General features: G+C 48.8%; 1 protein-coding gene across 3 annotated transcripts; it reads left to right on the forward strand.

Moving 5' to 3' along the window:
• Positions 1-261: 261 nt before the first annotated feature.
• sertad4 (SERTA domain containing 4) lies at positions 262-8,582 on the forward strand. Of its 3 annotated transcripts, none has more exons than XM_015970462.3 (4): positions 262-678; positions 7,060-7,232; positions 7,553-7,671; positions 7,750-8,582. In XM_015970462.3, the coding sequence occupies exons 2-4, from the start codon at positions 7,079-7,081 to the stop codon at positions 8,539-8,541; spliced, it is 1,065 nt and encodes a 354-aa protein (XP_015825948.1). In that variant the 5' UTR covers positions 262-678; positions 7,060-7,078; the 3' UTR covers positions 8,542-8,582. The 3 variants fall into 3 exon arrangements, with proteins under 3 accessions (XP_015825948.1, XP_054597448.2, XP_070402841.1); XM_054741473.2 differs by lacking the exon at positions 262-678 and adding an exon at positions 6,237-6,449; XM_070546740.1 differs by lacking the exon at positions 262-678 and adding an exon at positions 6,886-6,908.
• The last annotated feature ends 7,009 nt before the right edge of the window (positions 8,583-15,591 follow it).

Consider the following 15,591-nt stretch of genomic DNA (forward strand, 5'->3'; position numbering starts at 1 on the left):
AATATTTTAACATTATTTTATGAAATTATTATGCTACTTTTACAGTGAAGAGATTTAAACTGTAGAAGTAATCACTGCTTTCATTTTGACAACACGCAACACGCTTTTTTATTGTTTTAAACGGCGAATAAAAGATTGATTGTTGGATAATTAACAGAGAAACTTTCTGTTTACGTTTTTAAAAGCGTTCCAGTGTGCTTTTATTAATTCCGAGCGGCACCTGAACTCCTCAGCCGAGGGCGGGGCCAGAAACGTTGACGTAAGGTCCGTTTTCTCCGCCGCAGATTCATTTGAAACTGTCAGACAGACGCTGGGAGCTGTTCCGGGAGCGTGTGAGCGGGAACCACCGGGCCGAACGGACAGGAACCCGGGCTTCAGAACCGACTGACACGGAACCAGAACAGGCGTTAAGGTTCCATAACCGGTAGAAGCGCGTGAAAGATGCTGAAGGCGGGAACAGGGAGACCAGTGGCTGTTCAGTTCGGTGTTGACAAGCAGCTAATCAATAATTAATTTGGATTAATAATCACAGGAGTCGCGTTTAAACGGCGCGTGAGACCGATTAGATCTGCGGGAGGTCTGCGGGGTGTTAACTCCGTTTTTTCTGCCTGAGCGCATCTTGGATCGGAGCCGAAATCCCAAAGAAACTGGAGCCGCGGTCAGATCTCCTCACATCAGGTAAGATTTCAGCCAAACACCTGGAAACACCCGTGTCTGTGCTGTTTAGAACGGTTTAAAACGGCTTTAGCAGGAATGTAACAGACCTGTTCCAGATCACTCCCACTGAAGGAATTCTGTTGGTTTATGTGGATCTTATCTGCATTAAATCCGCTCTCATGACAAGTGAGGGTCGGATGAGTTAAGAGGGTTTGAAGTGACTGGTTCTGATCCAGCAGAACCAGCCCTTCTCCTGGCCTCCATCCAGCTGCTCGAGAAGAACCTGGTTCATCTGCAGCTGAACGATCCGGTTCTGGTTCTGGTTGTGGCTCTGATTCCCCTCCAGCTTTGACTTAAACATTTAGATTAAAATTCTCCTGGATTTGGCTTAAATCAGCATTATTGGTGGAGAGATGTTGATCTTATTGGTGCCATCTCGTATTTCTCCACTTCCTCTCCCTCCTGAGAGAGAAATCCAAACACAAACCAGATTCTTGTCATTTTTTAACCGTTTGTTTTGGACATTTGGCTCAAATGGAAGCTTCAGGTTGCTTCACCTCCACCCGCTGCCAACAACATCCGGACACGCTTGCCAGAAATTCCACCTTCTCCGTGTGTTTTCCTTGGAGGGACGTTTATGAGGCACTCAACTGGGAGGGAACATCCAGCTCAGACTGAACTGAAACCAGAGGACAGACTTCTGGTTTTCCTGCTCGGCAAACGCCTTTCATCCCAGATTCCTTGTCTTTGGAGCGCTGCAGCTTTCCATCACAAACCCTGGCTGTGAGTTCACTCCTCCAGCTCTGTTTCGGTGCCATCAATCACATCTGGCTCCCAGCAGACTCTTGTTGGTATCCTGCAGCCCCCCAAACCCCCCCCACCCCCCCATATCATTCATCTTTCCCAGCAGGGAGCCTAAGCTCACATCTGGAGCAGAAAACATCAGCGAACGCAGGAGGAGCGGCTCTTTTCTGAAGCCGCCTTTTAGCCCAGGCGCTGACAGAATCAAACCTGTAATATTTCCCTGAAAGAGCAGGTGTGTGTGTGTGTGTGTGTGTGTGTGTGTGTGTGTGTGTGTGTGTGTGTGTGTGTGTGTGTGTGTGTGTGTGTGTGTGTGTGTGTGTGTGTGTGTGTGTGTGTGTGTGTGTGTGTGTGTGTGTGTGTGTGTGTGTGTGTGTGTGTGGATGAAAACCGGAGACTAGCTGAAGGTTTTCAGTTTGGGTTGTTTTGTGTTTTAGGACCTCGGAGTGTCGCCTCGGCCCTTTTCCTCCTCCTCCATCATGAATGTGTCTTTGTTCCACCCAGCCTCCGAGTAACGGTTAGCTCACAGCTTCAAAAATAGCCACAGGTGTGACACCACATTTATTTATAGGGAGGAGTTATTAGCCTGAAGGTGCTGAGTTACTACCCGAAATGGGCTTTTCCTCTAAAAACGTGGATCTGCTTCCTTTGAAGGTGCTTGTGCATCACCGTCATCCTGTCGTGGAAGGCAGGTTCGGGCTCTAACGTGCAGATTTCACACGTGCTTCTCTTCCATTTTTCATAAAACGCTTTTCAGCTTTCAAGCGTTGTTGTCGGCTGTGGACGTTGTTTATTACGTGTGTCGTAGTCGAGGTAACCGCGAGTAATCGGCTAATCTTGGCAGCAGTAGTGTGAACGTAGCCCCGCCTTCATGAGCGTGCGCCAAAGGGTCCTTGGTTATCTAACAGACTGTCTCTGAGACGGGGACTTCTAAAGCACACACACACTCAGGATGAACCTGAACACACCGACTAGTGTGTGGTCAACGTTGATACCTTTGTGTGTCGTCGTTGGACCTCATCCGCCTTCAGAGCCGTGACCTGTTGACCCTCCCCCCCGGCCACAGTGAGCCCCCACCCCCCCAGAGAGACAGTAGTGCAGCTGCCCTGTCACAACACATGCGTCAGTTCTCAGAGAGACGAGCGAAACCCCCTCGAGGACCCCGAGCTCGTCATCACGCCACGGTGGCCGAGTCGGGACTCTGATCCGTTCTGACAGGCGGCGAGCTGCACAAACAAACAAACAAATAAATAAATAAATAAACCAGGATCAGAGCGCTGCTGCAGCCAGATGGTGTTGCGCTGTTGGAGGGAAACCATCAAGTCGCCGAGTCAGAGTGAAGACTCGATGTCTCTGCGTGTTCTTACACCTCCTCCATTCCTCTGCAGAGCAGCTTTAATGCATTCACCCGTCTGAACGCTGCGGTGTGGCGGTGGTCCACCTCTCTGGCAGGAGGCTTATTGCTTTCCATTTAAGTGTCTCTGATTTGATTCACGGCTCAGCGAGCCTCGTTGCTGATCCAAAGGAGAGTTTGATGTCATTAAAGCTATTATCTCCTCTCGACCTGCCGCGTCTCGCTGTGATCTCCGCCTCCACTCCAGCAGGCGTATTGATGAGATGAAGCCTCTCCGGGTGGAGGAGAGGTGGGTTGTGTGTGTTTAGAGTCCTCAGAGGCTGAAAGATGATGAGCGTCAGATGATTTCTCTCTCCTGCAGCTTATTAGTCATTAGCCTGCTTTCTGCCTGCTGCTGTTTACCTGCAGTTTGTGGGCGGATTGTGTCACCATCTAAAATTAGTGCTTTCATACAATCAGCTTCAGTCAGGTGCTTCTGCAGAGGATGAGGCGTGAAAATGTTCCTACAAGAATGATCTTATGAGGAACTTCTCAGGTATTTGTCCTACTTTATGTCTAAAAATGTTTACCTTTTGTTAAAATACGGATTCCCGATAACAAACGAGTGCGTACAGCAAAAACTAAAGATCCATTCATTTTCCTCCACGTATCCGGAGTCGGGTCGCGGGGGCAACCGTCTTTAGTCGAGCCTCTCCTCAGCCACTTGGGCCAGCTTTTCCGGAAAACCCCAAGGCGTTCCCTGGCCAGGTGAGAGACGTAGTCTCTCCACCATGTCCTGGGTCTCCCTTTAGGTCTCCTCCCGGTTGGACGTGCCCGGAAAACCTCACCAGGGAGGCATCCAGGGCCCGAGCCACCTCAACTGGATCCTCTCCATGTTTTTGTCACATTTCTTAAGTTTTCCAGTCAAGTCGGAAAAAATCAGGAAGAAGAAAAAATGCCTCCATCCTGTGAGATTCTGACCTGTTTGGACTGGTCCAAAAACTTGAGGCTAACGCTAAAGACAGGAGGCGGAGCTACAACTAGCCAATCACTTGCTAGACCTTAGCGTCGTGTTGTTTGACTGAAACTGGACTAAACTGGTTTTGTTGATGAATCTCAGAGGGTTCCATTTCCAGATTAGTGGAGTTTGTTCTTGCGGTCGGGATGCTTGTCATCTGAGGTAATGTAGTACAACAGAACCTCGGTGACCCGCTCACGTCTGCAGAACCTGCGGTGTATCTTCTGAGTCACATGTTTGTGTGCTCGCCTGGGATCTGTTTTAATGTGAAAACCGCAGACCTCTTTTCCCCGTTGGCTAGGAAATACGGAGAAACCTGGAGCAGCAGCAGAACCCGGACTGATGCAGCGAGAAGACACATGTTGGATCGATTAGTCGGCAGAGAAAAACAGTCTGAGAACAAAGTTTATTAGAAGCATATTGGTGCGTTCCTCAGAAGCAGCAGGCGATCCAGGTTCTGCTTTAAAGCCTGTTTTCATCCTGTTAGGAGAACTAGGTGGAATGTCCTAAACTAAAACATGTTTCTGTAAACAGATGTTTGCCAATAAACATCTGGAAAACCCTCATCAGTCATTATTGATGAGTTTTAAACGGTCGTGGCTGTTTTTAAGTTCACGCGGTGTACCAAAACGCATCGTTGAGTCTTACGAGCTTTGACAGAGTTTGTAGTTAAAGGTGGAATTAAAGGCGGGAGTTCTGTGGGTTGGTTCACAGGACCAGCGTGTGAATGCTCAAACCTACATGCACCTTGTCAAGTAAAAAAAAACATGTGACCTCACTTCCTGTTTTGACCTTTAGGCTTTTGCTGCTGTCTGTCCTTGTTTTGTTCTCCACTAAACGGCTCAACCTGATGATGTGAAGGTGTTTATCTTAAGGGGGACTTAAGTAAACTCACCTTTGGCCTGTTTTCGTGCTGCCGTGTGGGTCTCTATTGCCTCTAGAAACACTCCAAACATCCGTCCATCCATTCTCTGCCAGTGTTTAACCCTAGTGTGGCCTAGTGGTAGTGTCCGCCCTGGCACTGGGAGATCGGGGTTCAAATCACAGTCGGCTCATACCAAAGACTTTAAAAATGAGACCCAGTGCTTCCCCGCTTGGCACTCAGCTTTAAGGGGTTGGATTGGGAGGTAAAACCACCAAATGGTTCCCGAGCGCTGCCGTGTCTGCATCTCACCGCTCCCCGTGGGAATAGGTCAACTGTGGAGATGAGTTTCACCGCTGTGTGATGACTAATGGGACTCTAACTTGACTTTGTCTTTAGTTTCATAAATGTTTATTCAAACGATTTGTTTCCAAAAGTCCCCGTTTGACATAGAAATGAGGGAAGTGAGCATGGTACATTGGGAAGAAACGTGTATTTATAACGAGTGTATTTAAAAGTTCGCTCATATTTCAGATGGTTTTAACGGTATCTGGCTGTAATGAGCGATGAGGCTAACAGGCTAACCTGTAAAGTTGTGACGAGAAGGAAACTCGTACTGCGGCTCCAGGAGATGGTCAAACCCAGCGTTTGCAGCCACCGTTGTCCAGCGTGATAAATCTCGCCATCTTGACTGTAACCTTGTTGCTGTCTGTAGACGTTTTTACTTTGTTGGCTAGCTCCGTGTTTCTGTCAGAGTTGCTGCAGTGAACAGTGTTTTGAGCTGTAAATAAATCATTTCTTCTTCTGTTGTACGGTTTTGAATACGTCCAAACGTTCTCCTGAGGTGGCACGTTAGCTCGGCATTAGCCTGCTAGCTAACAGCCTAATGTCATGGTGTCTGAATCTCTTCCTGTTAAGCTGTTGTCGCCGTCCGTGGCAAAAACGAATACTGATGTAGTGGAAAATCTCAGGATGAATTTTAAAAGTCTGGTTTGTTCTCTTGGTTAAATCTGATCATTCCCACCTGATTATTCCAGATCCTTTGAAATTCCCATGATTGGGTCTGATTGTGATGGAAGCATCCCTAATAATTAATTATCTGTAATAATCGTCATCAGTCATGGCTTCGGTATTATCGGACCTTATCTGACACAAATGTTCACATCGGTGCATCTCGAAATGCTTATAGTGTGTGTGTGTGTGTGTGTGTGTGTGTGTGTGTGTGTGTGTGTGTGTGTGTGTGTGTGTGTGTGAGAGAGAGAGATCAAAACAGCAGAAATCATCGCTGCAGGCGATCCGTCTCTCACGGCGAGCCTCCTCAGACGCGTATCGTTCCTCCTCTGACTACCCCCTGCAACACACACACACCTCTTGTCTTGCGGCCTGACATCGTAATTAACTCTTTCATTAGTCTATCGCTGTATCACCACACTTAGTGGGAGAGGGGAGATGAGAGGATGAATGTATGAACCACAGGTGAACACCCCCCCCCCCCCCCCCCCCCCACCGTGACGGTTCTGCTCTCCTGCTGCTGAAGCTGATGAAAACGAGTCTGATTAGGGACAGCTGGGCTCAGTCTGACCCACCAGAACCCCTCGCCCCACACACACGATGGTTCTGATTAGAGAAGCTGCTGGAAACAGGTCAACCCAGCACCGGGTCAGAACTGAGCCTGCTGGTTCTGGGCTTGCCATCCCTTTTGTGTCCTGGAGTCACCCCGGCCCGGTTCAACAGATTGGTGTTGTTGGGACGATGTCTCTTAGTGGTGGGACTGAAAGGTCTGCGGAACCTTATGACGGTTCTTCTGGGTTTGCCAGAACCAGAACAGCCTGCTAGCTCCACATTTTTGTTCTTTTCTTCCAGATTTTAGTAAAAATGATTTATTGAGCTTACGTGTTTCAGCTAGTAGCTCTAGCCATCCTGGTAGAACGCCGGTGATGGTGGCGTCACTTCCTTGCATCGGCGAGCAGCGGAGGACGGCGTCGCCCTTGCTGACGACACGGGCCCGTGTGGTTCTGATCCAGACCGGCCCATGTGTGATCCAATCCGCATGTTCCACCGTCTGTGTTCATGGTCCAGAGCCCAGGCCTCGTCATCTCCATCGCTTCTTTGATCCGTCTTTTATATTAGAGTTGTTCTGTGTCTCTGATCCGGACCGGCCCATGTGGTTCTGATCCGGGCCGGCCCGTTGCAGCTGGTTTCTGCATCCTTTAGGTTTTAGTGATTTTTACCGAACGGTAAGAAAACAACAAAAATGGGTTTTGGACTAAAACACAGTACGAACACAAAAGAGCCTACTGGCTGTCGACCTAATTCCACTCTGGTTCTGACCCAATGTCCGTGCTGTGGTTCTGACTGGTAACAGCTGGTTAATGTTCTTGTTTTCAGGCCCGGTCCAGACACAGAGATGACCCTGGTTCTGTCTATGAATCCTTTCCTGGACTCGGAGGGAGAAGCCCCTCTCTCTGGTTTTCCCCCCATCTGGGAATCGGAGCACAGCACCAAGACCCGCCTGTCTAAGTCCGACCCGGCATGTGGTTCTGAACCACCATTTACCCCAGGTACCAACCAGAGGTTCTGACTCAGGTGGTTCTTAGGGTTCTGCTTTAGTTTACTTTGATTCGGAACTTTATTGTTTACATGTTCCGACAGAACCGAGTTCTGTTTTGGGTTTGGTTTCTGATCTGGAAGGTTCTGGTTGGTCCAAACCCTTTTATTCTGTTTCGGTTCTGACCAAAGGAACCGGGTTCTGTGACCCGTAAACATCATTTTGCAGAATCGAGTTCCATCCTAACTCCCAAACTGAAACCTGGTTCTGATCGGGAACAAAACTTTTCCCTGGTGATCCAGAACCAGCTGATGAGTGAGTGTGTCTCTGCAGAACCTTCCTGTAGACGGGTTCCGGATCAGGTCTCGATGTCCAGGATCGCGTACTTCAAGAGAAAGTTTGTGGACGACGATGAAGAGCTTCCTCTCAGCTTCAGGACCTACTGTCAGACCGTGAGTTTCCTCTCCAACATCCTGTGAGTGGTTCTCCTGACCCGGGTCACCTTCAGGTGTAATGTGATCCTGTCTCAGGTTGCTCCGGTTCTGGAGGAGCGAGCTCACGTTCTGCGCCTCTCTCTGGAGAAGATGCGGTTCATCGACGACCCAGAAGCTTTCCTCCGACGCTCCGTCCTCGTCAATAACCTCCTGCGGCGTCTGCGGACGGAGATCTTGCTCCAGAGTTCAGATTGGTGCTTCCCGCCCAACTCGGCGTTCGCTGGCGGCCCCTGCATCCTGCCTCCCCCGGCGGGCCCCGCCCACCAGGCTCTCCACAGAACCATACCCACCCGAATCTGCTTCTCACCGGAGGCCGGACCACCTCTTCGGAAGCGTTTTCGGATGGTGCGCGGCGGTCAGCCGGAGTGCTGCTGCGTGTTTGCTGCAGCAGCTGCCGGACATTACCTCCACCTGCCGTTCTCTGTGTATGACTCCGCCCTCTCTACCTGCCCTTCTGCACCCCACGCCTCCTTCCTCCAACTAACTAATCATAACAAATTTGGCCTAATGGTTGCTGGTGAGGAGGAGGAGGAGGATACAGAGGATGAGGAGGAAAATGAGTTGGAGGAAGAGCGAGAGGAGGAAGACGGAGGACCATCTAATGGTGCCGAAGACAAATTAAGACAGAAGAGTCGGACTAAGACATTTGGTTGTAAACATGAGGGGGCAGAAGAAGGACGTTCCTCAGAAGGTGTAGAAGAAGAGGAAGAAGAGCAGGAGGAGGAGGAGGAGGAGGAAGAGGAGCAGGTTGTGAGACTTTGTCCGTGGGAATCAGAAACGAATCTTCACAGGTTTAGTTTCTGGCATCGTCGATCTCAGAGGCAATAACGTTCATCTCTGCTCAAATAAAAGAAACCATGATGTCAGCAGATCGTTTCTCCTCCAATCATCTGTGTTCTCCAGGAAACGCCGAGTCACAGTCTCACTTTCAGAGCAGAAACGAGTCATGGTCTCACTTTGAGAGGAGAACCGAGTCACGGTCTCACTCTGAGAGGAGAACCGAGTCACGGTCTCACTCTGAGAGGGGAACCGAGTCACGGTCTCACTCTGAGAGGGGAACCGAGTCACGGTCTCACCTTCAGAGAGGAACCGAGTCACTGTCTCACTTTCAGAGCAGAACCGAGTCACGGTCTCACTCTGAGAGGAGAACCGAGTCACGGTCTCACTCTGAGAGGAGAACCGAGTCACGGTCTCACTCTGAGAGGAGAACCGAGTCACGGTCTCACTCTGAGAGGGGAACCGAGTCACGGTCTCACTCTGAGAGGGGAACCGAGTCACGGTCTCACCTTCAGAGAGGAACCGAGTCACTGTCTCACTTTCAGAGCAGAACCGAGTCATGGTCTCACTCTGAGAGGAAAACTGAGTCATGGTCTCACTCTGAGAGGGAAACCGAGTCATGGTCTCACTCTGAGAGGGAAACCGAGTCACGGTCTCACTCTGAGAGGAGAACCGAGTCACGGTCTCACTCTGAGAGGAGAACCGAGTCACGGTCTCACTCTGAGAGGAGAACCGAGTCACAGTCTCACTCTGAGAGGAGAACCGAGTCACGGTCTCACTCTGAGAGGAGAACCGAGTCACGGTCTCACTCTGAGAGGGGAACCGAGTCACGGTCTCACTCTGAGAGGGGAACCGAGTCACGGTCTCACTCTGAGAGGGGAACCGAGTCACAGTCTCACTTTCAGAGCAGAACCGAGTCATGGTCTCACTCTGAGAGGAAAACCGAGTCATGGTCTCACTCTGAGAGGGAAACCGAGTCATGGTCTCACTCTGAGAGGGAAACCGAGTCATGGTCTCACTCTGAGAGGGAAACAGAGTCATGGTCTCACTCTGAGAGGGAAACCGAGTCACGGTCTCACTCTGAGAGGGGAACCAAGTCACGGTCTCACCTTCAGAGGGGAACCAAGTCACGGTCTCACCTTCAGAGGGGAAACAAGTCGCGGTCTCATCTTCAGAGGGGAACCAAGTCGCGGTCTCATCTTCAGAGGGGAACCAAGTCGCGGTCTCATCTTCAGAGGGGAACCAAGTCGCGGTCTCATCTTCAGAGGGGAACCAAGTCGCGGTCTCATCTTCAGAGGGGAACCAAGTCGCGGTCTCATCTTCAGAGGGGAACCAAGTCGCGGTCTCATCTTCAGAGGGGAACCAATTCGCGGTCTGACGTTCAGAGGGGAATCTAGTCACGGTCTCACCTTCAGAAGGGAATCTAGTCAGTCTCACCTTCAGAGGGGAACCAAGTCGCGGTCTCACTCTGAGAGTGGAACCGAGTCACGATCTCACCTTCAGAGGGGAACCGAGTCACGGTCTCACCTTCAGAGAAGTACCGAGTCACGGTTTCACCTTCAGAGAAGTACAGAGTCAAGGTTTCACCTTCAGAGCGGAACCGAGTCACGGTTTCACCTTCAGAGGGGAACCGAGTCACGGTCTCACCTTCAGAGAAGTACCGAGTCACGGTCTCACCTTCAGAGCGGAACCGAGTCACGGTCTCACCTTCAGAGGGGAACCGAGTCACGGTCTCACCTTCAGAGGGGAACCGAGTCACAGTCTCACCTTCAGAGGGGAACCGAGTCACGGTCTCACCCTTGGTGAAAGTGTTGTTTCGGGCTCCAGATGAAGATAAACTCTGGAAGGTTTAGTCCTCCTGTGTAAATAAAACTTATTTTGCACTATCTCCAAGGACGTCTCCAAGCACAAAACTAAAGTTTTAGAACCGGGCTTTGTTCTGGTGCAACGGTCTCATTTCAGGACCCTAAATAACAGGTTGTGTGCGTTTGCAGGATCTGATGTAGCATTTTCATACTTGAGTTTAAGTTTTTTATTTAGTTAACAGGAAGTGACGTAAAGGCGATGGGTAGAACTCAAACTACAATCAGACTATGAACAATCAAGTGCCTTAGTGTCTGTCGTTGAGCATCGTGCGTAAATGTTCTCGGTGGGTTTTTCTAGGACTGAGACAGAACATCATCCTGGTGTTGGAGGACAAACTGATTAAACACGACTTGATTTTACAGTCAAACTCCTGGTTAGAGGCTACGAACCTCACCGTGTAAACACAGTCACAGCTTCACTCGGCCTTTTGTAAGCACCCAAACAAACGCTTTTGGGCTTCAGTCTGACTTTTCCTGTTGAGACGAGTTTATGAAAAAATAATCTAAAGAAATAAAACTGAACTTTGGAAATCAAATTAAAGCAGAAATAAATTAACATTAGAAACATTAGCTGGATAATAAAACAACCAACCATGATGGCACATTAACTGCTTCCTGTTACGACCCTGACTCCCCCCCCCCCCCCCCCCCCGTTAATAGCTCTTCCCTCATCGATAGTTTTTAACTAAATTTTATCAGCAGCTCAAACAGCAGCAGCTGCTTCCTGTTCAGCAGCAAAACTCAGGATTAACCGTGTAAATGTTGGTGTAAAGGTTAAAAAAACAATATTTTCATGAACCGCTGCGATATTTAACAGATAAAGACTGCTTTAAGTTGACCTCACTCAGACTAGCCGTTAGCTCATCAATCCAACAGTGAGATGGGTTTGGCATGTGATTTATTCATGTGGCAGTGAGGAATCGCAAAGGCCAAGTTCACTAAGAAACCATTATTTACTTGTTGTTTTTGAAATGTGATCGTTAAACATGCAGGCTAACATTTCTCCTGCCTGAGCCGTTGTTAAAGACGAGGAAACGCCGTTCAGATCCTCGTCTCACTGGAAATGAACATTAATTGAACTCGCCGATCTTTGCTCGTGACAGGGAAGGCTGTTGGTTTAGCATCCAGGAAACTGCAAATAAGTATTCGCTAATAGAAGCTAACATTAGCGTTAGCAACTCCACCACACAGCAGAACTCCTCCAGGCTTGTTATTCGTGGAGAGAAAACATCAACGTTGCAGAGCAAACTGAGTTGGTGTTAGTCCTGTTGCTGTTAGCCAATCAGAGAAGAGATATGTGAATAATGAAGACTCCATGTCCTGACCCCCCCCCCGAGTTTATTGAAGTAGCGAGTGAAGGCCCGCTTTAGATGTTCACCCTTTCATGAGCGCTCTGTTCGAGGAAAGAGGCTTTAAAAGTTTCCATTTTTCTGCTTCGAGTCGTTTGCTTCACCTCCTAGTCGTATCGCACCTAGTTCCTAGTCCCATGTCTGTCAGCGGTGAGTGGAGAAAACGATGGCGATACCCTTTAGTTGGATTTCTGAAGGGTGACTTGACTTAATCCAAAGTCTGGGATTGTCTGATTCTGCTGTTTCAGCCACAGCCGCCACCTCCACATGTTTCATTCCTCGTCGTCACTTCCTGGTGAAAAACATTAAAGTTTCGTTTAATAAAAGGAAAACCGGAGGAATGACCAGAAACAAATGTTTCTCTGATGTTTCGTTTTGTTCAGCTGGTGAGACGACAGACCCAAATCAACGTTTTAGAAATGATCTGAACTTTATCTGTTTACTTGTGACTCATTTTATGTCCTCATCACTTTCTGATGCGTAAAGAATGGCGACGACGACCCGAAGAGAAGAGCACGGTTTAAGTAAAAGATTAAAAAGCAATATTTGTATCTGAGACTAACTAAGGAGCACGTGCGCTCTCATCAGTTCTGTGTGATGTTCAGTGACAAAAGTAAAGTGTTTAAATCTGCTGCTTCTGCTGAATTCTTTCTCATCGAGCGTCCTTTATTCTGGTGTGTGTGTGTGTGTGTGTGTGTGTGTGTGTGTGTGTGTGTGTGTGTGTGTGTGTGTGTGTGTGTGTGTGTGTGTGTGTGTGTGTGTGTGTGTGTGTGTGTGTGTGTGTGTGTGTGTGTGTGTGTGTGTGTGTGTGTGTGTGTGTGTGTGTGTGTGTGTGTGTGTGTGTGTGTGTGTGTGTGTGTGTGTGTGTGTGTGTGTGTGTGTGTGTGTGTGTGTGTGTGTGTGTGTGTGTGTGTGTGTGTGTGTGTGTGTGTGTGTGTGTGTGTGGCTAAACATCCAGAGTGAGGATGAAGCTGTAAAGCGGGGAGGTTAAATCACGAGTCTGAACATCTTGACAGCTCTGTCGGGAGGTGAGGATAGAAGATGATCTCTTCCCGACACCTCTGCCGCAGGGGTGTGCCGATCACGCTGCTCCCCCAGCACCACACACACACACCATTCTCTGCCTTCCGTCTCTGTCTTTAGTTTCTATTATTGGACCGACCACATCAGGGTTCTCCAACACACCACAGGTTGTTCACGTGGAGCTTCTCAGAACCTTTATGCTCACAGATCTCTACTCTGTAAATAACAGATAAAAATCTGTCATTTGGTCAGAGATTAAATCTATAAATTAAATTAATCTGAGAACTTCAGTGGTGTTTCTTTAACCCTCCAGCTGTTTGTTTGATCTGGTCTGGCGTCGCTGACAAAAGCTGGAGGTGGAAGGATCGACAGCGCCCTATCTGCTGAGTGTTTGGTTTACGCTCCTGGATGTGGACCAGAGCTTTGCAGACATCAGAATTCATCCTGAAGTCTCATCTGAATCTTTAAAATCCAACTAAACGTGGAGAGATGGATGTGTCAGCGACCGCCTCCGGTTCATCTTCCCTTCACCCCCGTATCAAACAAAAAGATGGGAACCTGCCAGAGAACACACACACACTGCTGGGCGAGAGTCGAGGAGAGGGGAACCGTCATTTGTCAACAAGGAACTTTGGCAGCTCACAGTTGCCATGGCAACTGTCTGTTGCTGAGGACTGGTTTTGCATCACAAGGTCCTGAAATTTGGCTCTAAAGCCTCTGAGGTCCCTCCCCTCCTCCACCCGGCTCGCCTCCATCTCTCCAAACATGTCAGGTTTTTCTTTTCTTCTCACTCCAGTATTCTCCCCGTTCGGCCTCAGCTGCTTCGTTCGACTTCATACCAACCGCAGAGGGATGGATGGAGGAAGTTCAGGGACGTTTGGGTTTTCAGTTTTGGCTCCGATCCAACAAAAGGATCCCACAGAACCATCTGGATCCAGCTTACGTAATGTGTTTGTGTGTTTTCAGAGTGTGGAGAAGCTGCTGCTGTGCGGTGAGCACCACAGGACCAGGCTGTGGGTTTATCGTGGTGCCGAGGCGAAGCTGAAGGTGAAACTAAATTTGTTTACTGGTTAGAATTTCACCGTCGGCCTTTCCAGCCAACCTTAAGTTGAACTGAGGACCGAATTAGGAAGTCGGTAAAAACATCAGACCACATTTAGCTGAAATGTAATAATTAGACAAACTCTGGTCGGTGGGTGGCCCAAACAGCCCTCTCCATCAGAGAGGAGACCCTTGGGCAACTGGTCGAAAACAAACGTTCTGTGGGAGAATATTCTAAATACATCAGTTAATCTGATGTTGATTGGATCACGCTGGCGTACGTGAAGTAGTTTGTTCCTCCTGAATGTCCTAAACACGGTTACGATTAAAGACGGGGAAACCCGCATTAGTGCTTTGAACCACGTTTTGAAAGCAGCGTCTGAAACCGTCCAGGCGGAAATCCCGGGGGAGACGGGGGGGCACGTACCCCCCTTGCATAGTTGGGTTAGGGATTTCCGCCCCTGGTCCAGACTGATTTCAGACCCTTTGGTTGTCGAGGCTGCTGAAGCGCTTTTCACTGATTTTACGCTTTAATTGGACTTCTCGATGCAGGTTGTTAATTCTCCTCTAACCCGACTCGTATTACCGTTAACAGCTGTTTGCTGGGGCCTTTCTGACGGCACAGCTGCAGTTTAAAGCTGAATGGGCCTTTTGCTGTGAGGTAAATGAAGCAGCACAGTGTCCAGATGGGAGGTCGGCGTGAAGGGAAGCAGTCAGAGACCACACCCTGTCTGAAGACTGATGTCTTTGGCGTCACACCAGGATTCCCGTCCAGGTCCTGAATCCTGCTCCTTGTTTCAGCGTTTAGCAGCAGGACCAGAGGAGGAGGTTAAACGCTGATGGAAGGAGTCGCCCGAGAACATCTGTAACCTTGTTCTATATCTGTTCTGCTACACTCCCCATTTTTCCGCCTAACCAACTGTACGACTCCTGGGATGAGCTGATGAGGCCCACTGTCCTATTTCCTCAGGTCACGTCCTCTGCTGCTCTGCAGCACGCCAGCTTTGGACTCGCGTATGGAAGTTATAAAAAAGAAGGGACAGAAATATGAAATCTGTGAGGATGTTGGATTTAATCTGACCTTTTCGTTTCGCTTGGACCAACATTTCCCTTCTGAATTTCAAATGTCAACTCCTGTGTTCCTTTTTCCCTTCGTGGCTGCAGGTTTAGCGAGAAGCACGTTGTGTTAGTTCTGCTCTGCTCGTCGTCTTCGACTTCAAACACGACATGAATCGATACGAGGAAACCGGAGGTGGCCCGATTCTAAAACGATGCTTTTAGCAACGGTTCAGGGTTAGGGTTAATGTATAAATGTATGTTTATTTCATTATTTAGGTTATATAACCTTCATATGTCCACCCTTCTTCCTGCTGACCGCGTAAACAAAGCCAGATGTGTGACAGCTTTCATTAAATCACAACGATGACTCGTATCACCCTTTGAGTCATTTCTAACGTTTTTCCTCAAATAACCTGGAACTGTGAACTCGGACTCGTTCAAATGATGACTAGCGACCTGACACGTAGAACCATACGGGTCACGTTGGTGCTAAAGCTCTGATTCCAGTACTCTTCGGTAGCGCTCTGGATTAAATGATTTATTTTCTATTTCCTGTCGTTGTTCGTGTCCCTCCTAACAGCCAGGATCTGGATTTAAACAAAGAGACAAATTACAGATGAAAGGAAGAAAGATTAAAATGAGCTTCGCTGTCATCTTTAAGCACCTAACTGAGGAAGCAATAACGAACTGATGAGTTTGTCTCTCCTGCAGTAACCGTCTCTCATTGGGCTTCATCTCAGGGCGCCGCTCTCCTAAGAAAAAAC

This window comes from Nothobranchius furzeri, chromosome 18, assembly GCF_043380555.1.
Source record: "Nothobranchius furzeri strain GRZ-AD chromosome 18, NfurGRZ-RIMD1, whole genome shotgun sequence".
Classification (NCBI taxonomy): domain Eukaryota; kingdom Metazoa; phylum Chordata; class Actinopteri; order Cyprinodontiformes; family Nothobranchiidae; genus Nothobranchius; species Nothobranchius furzeri.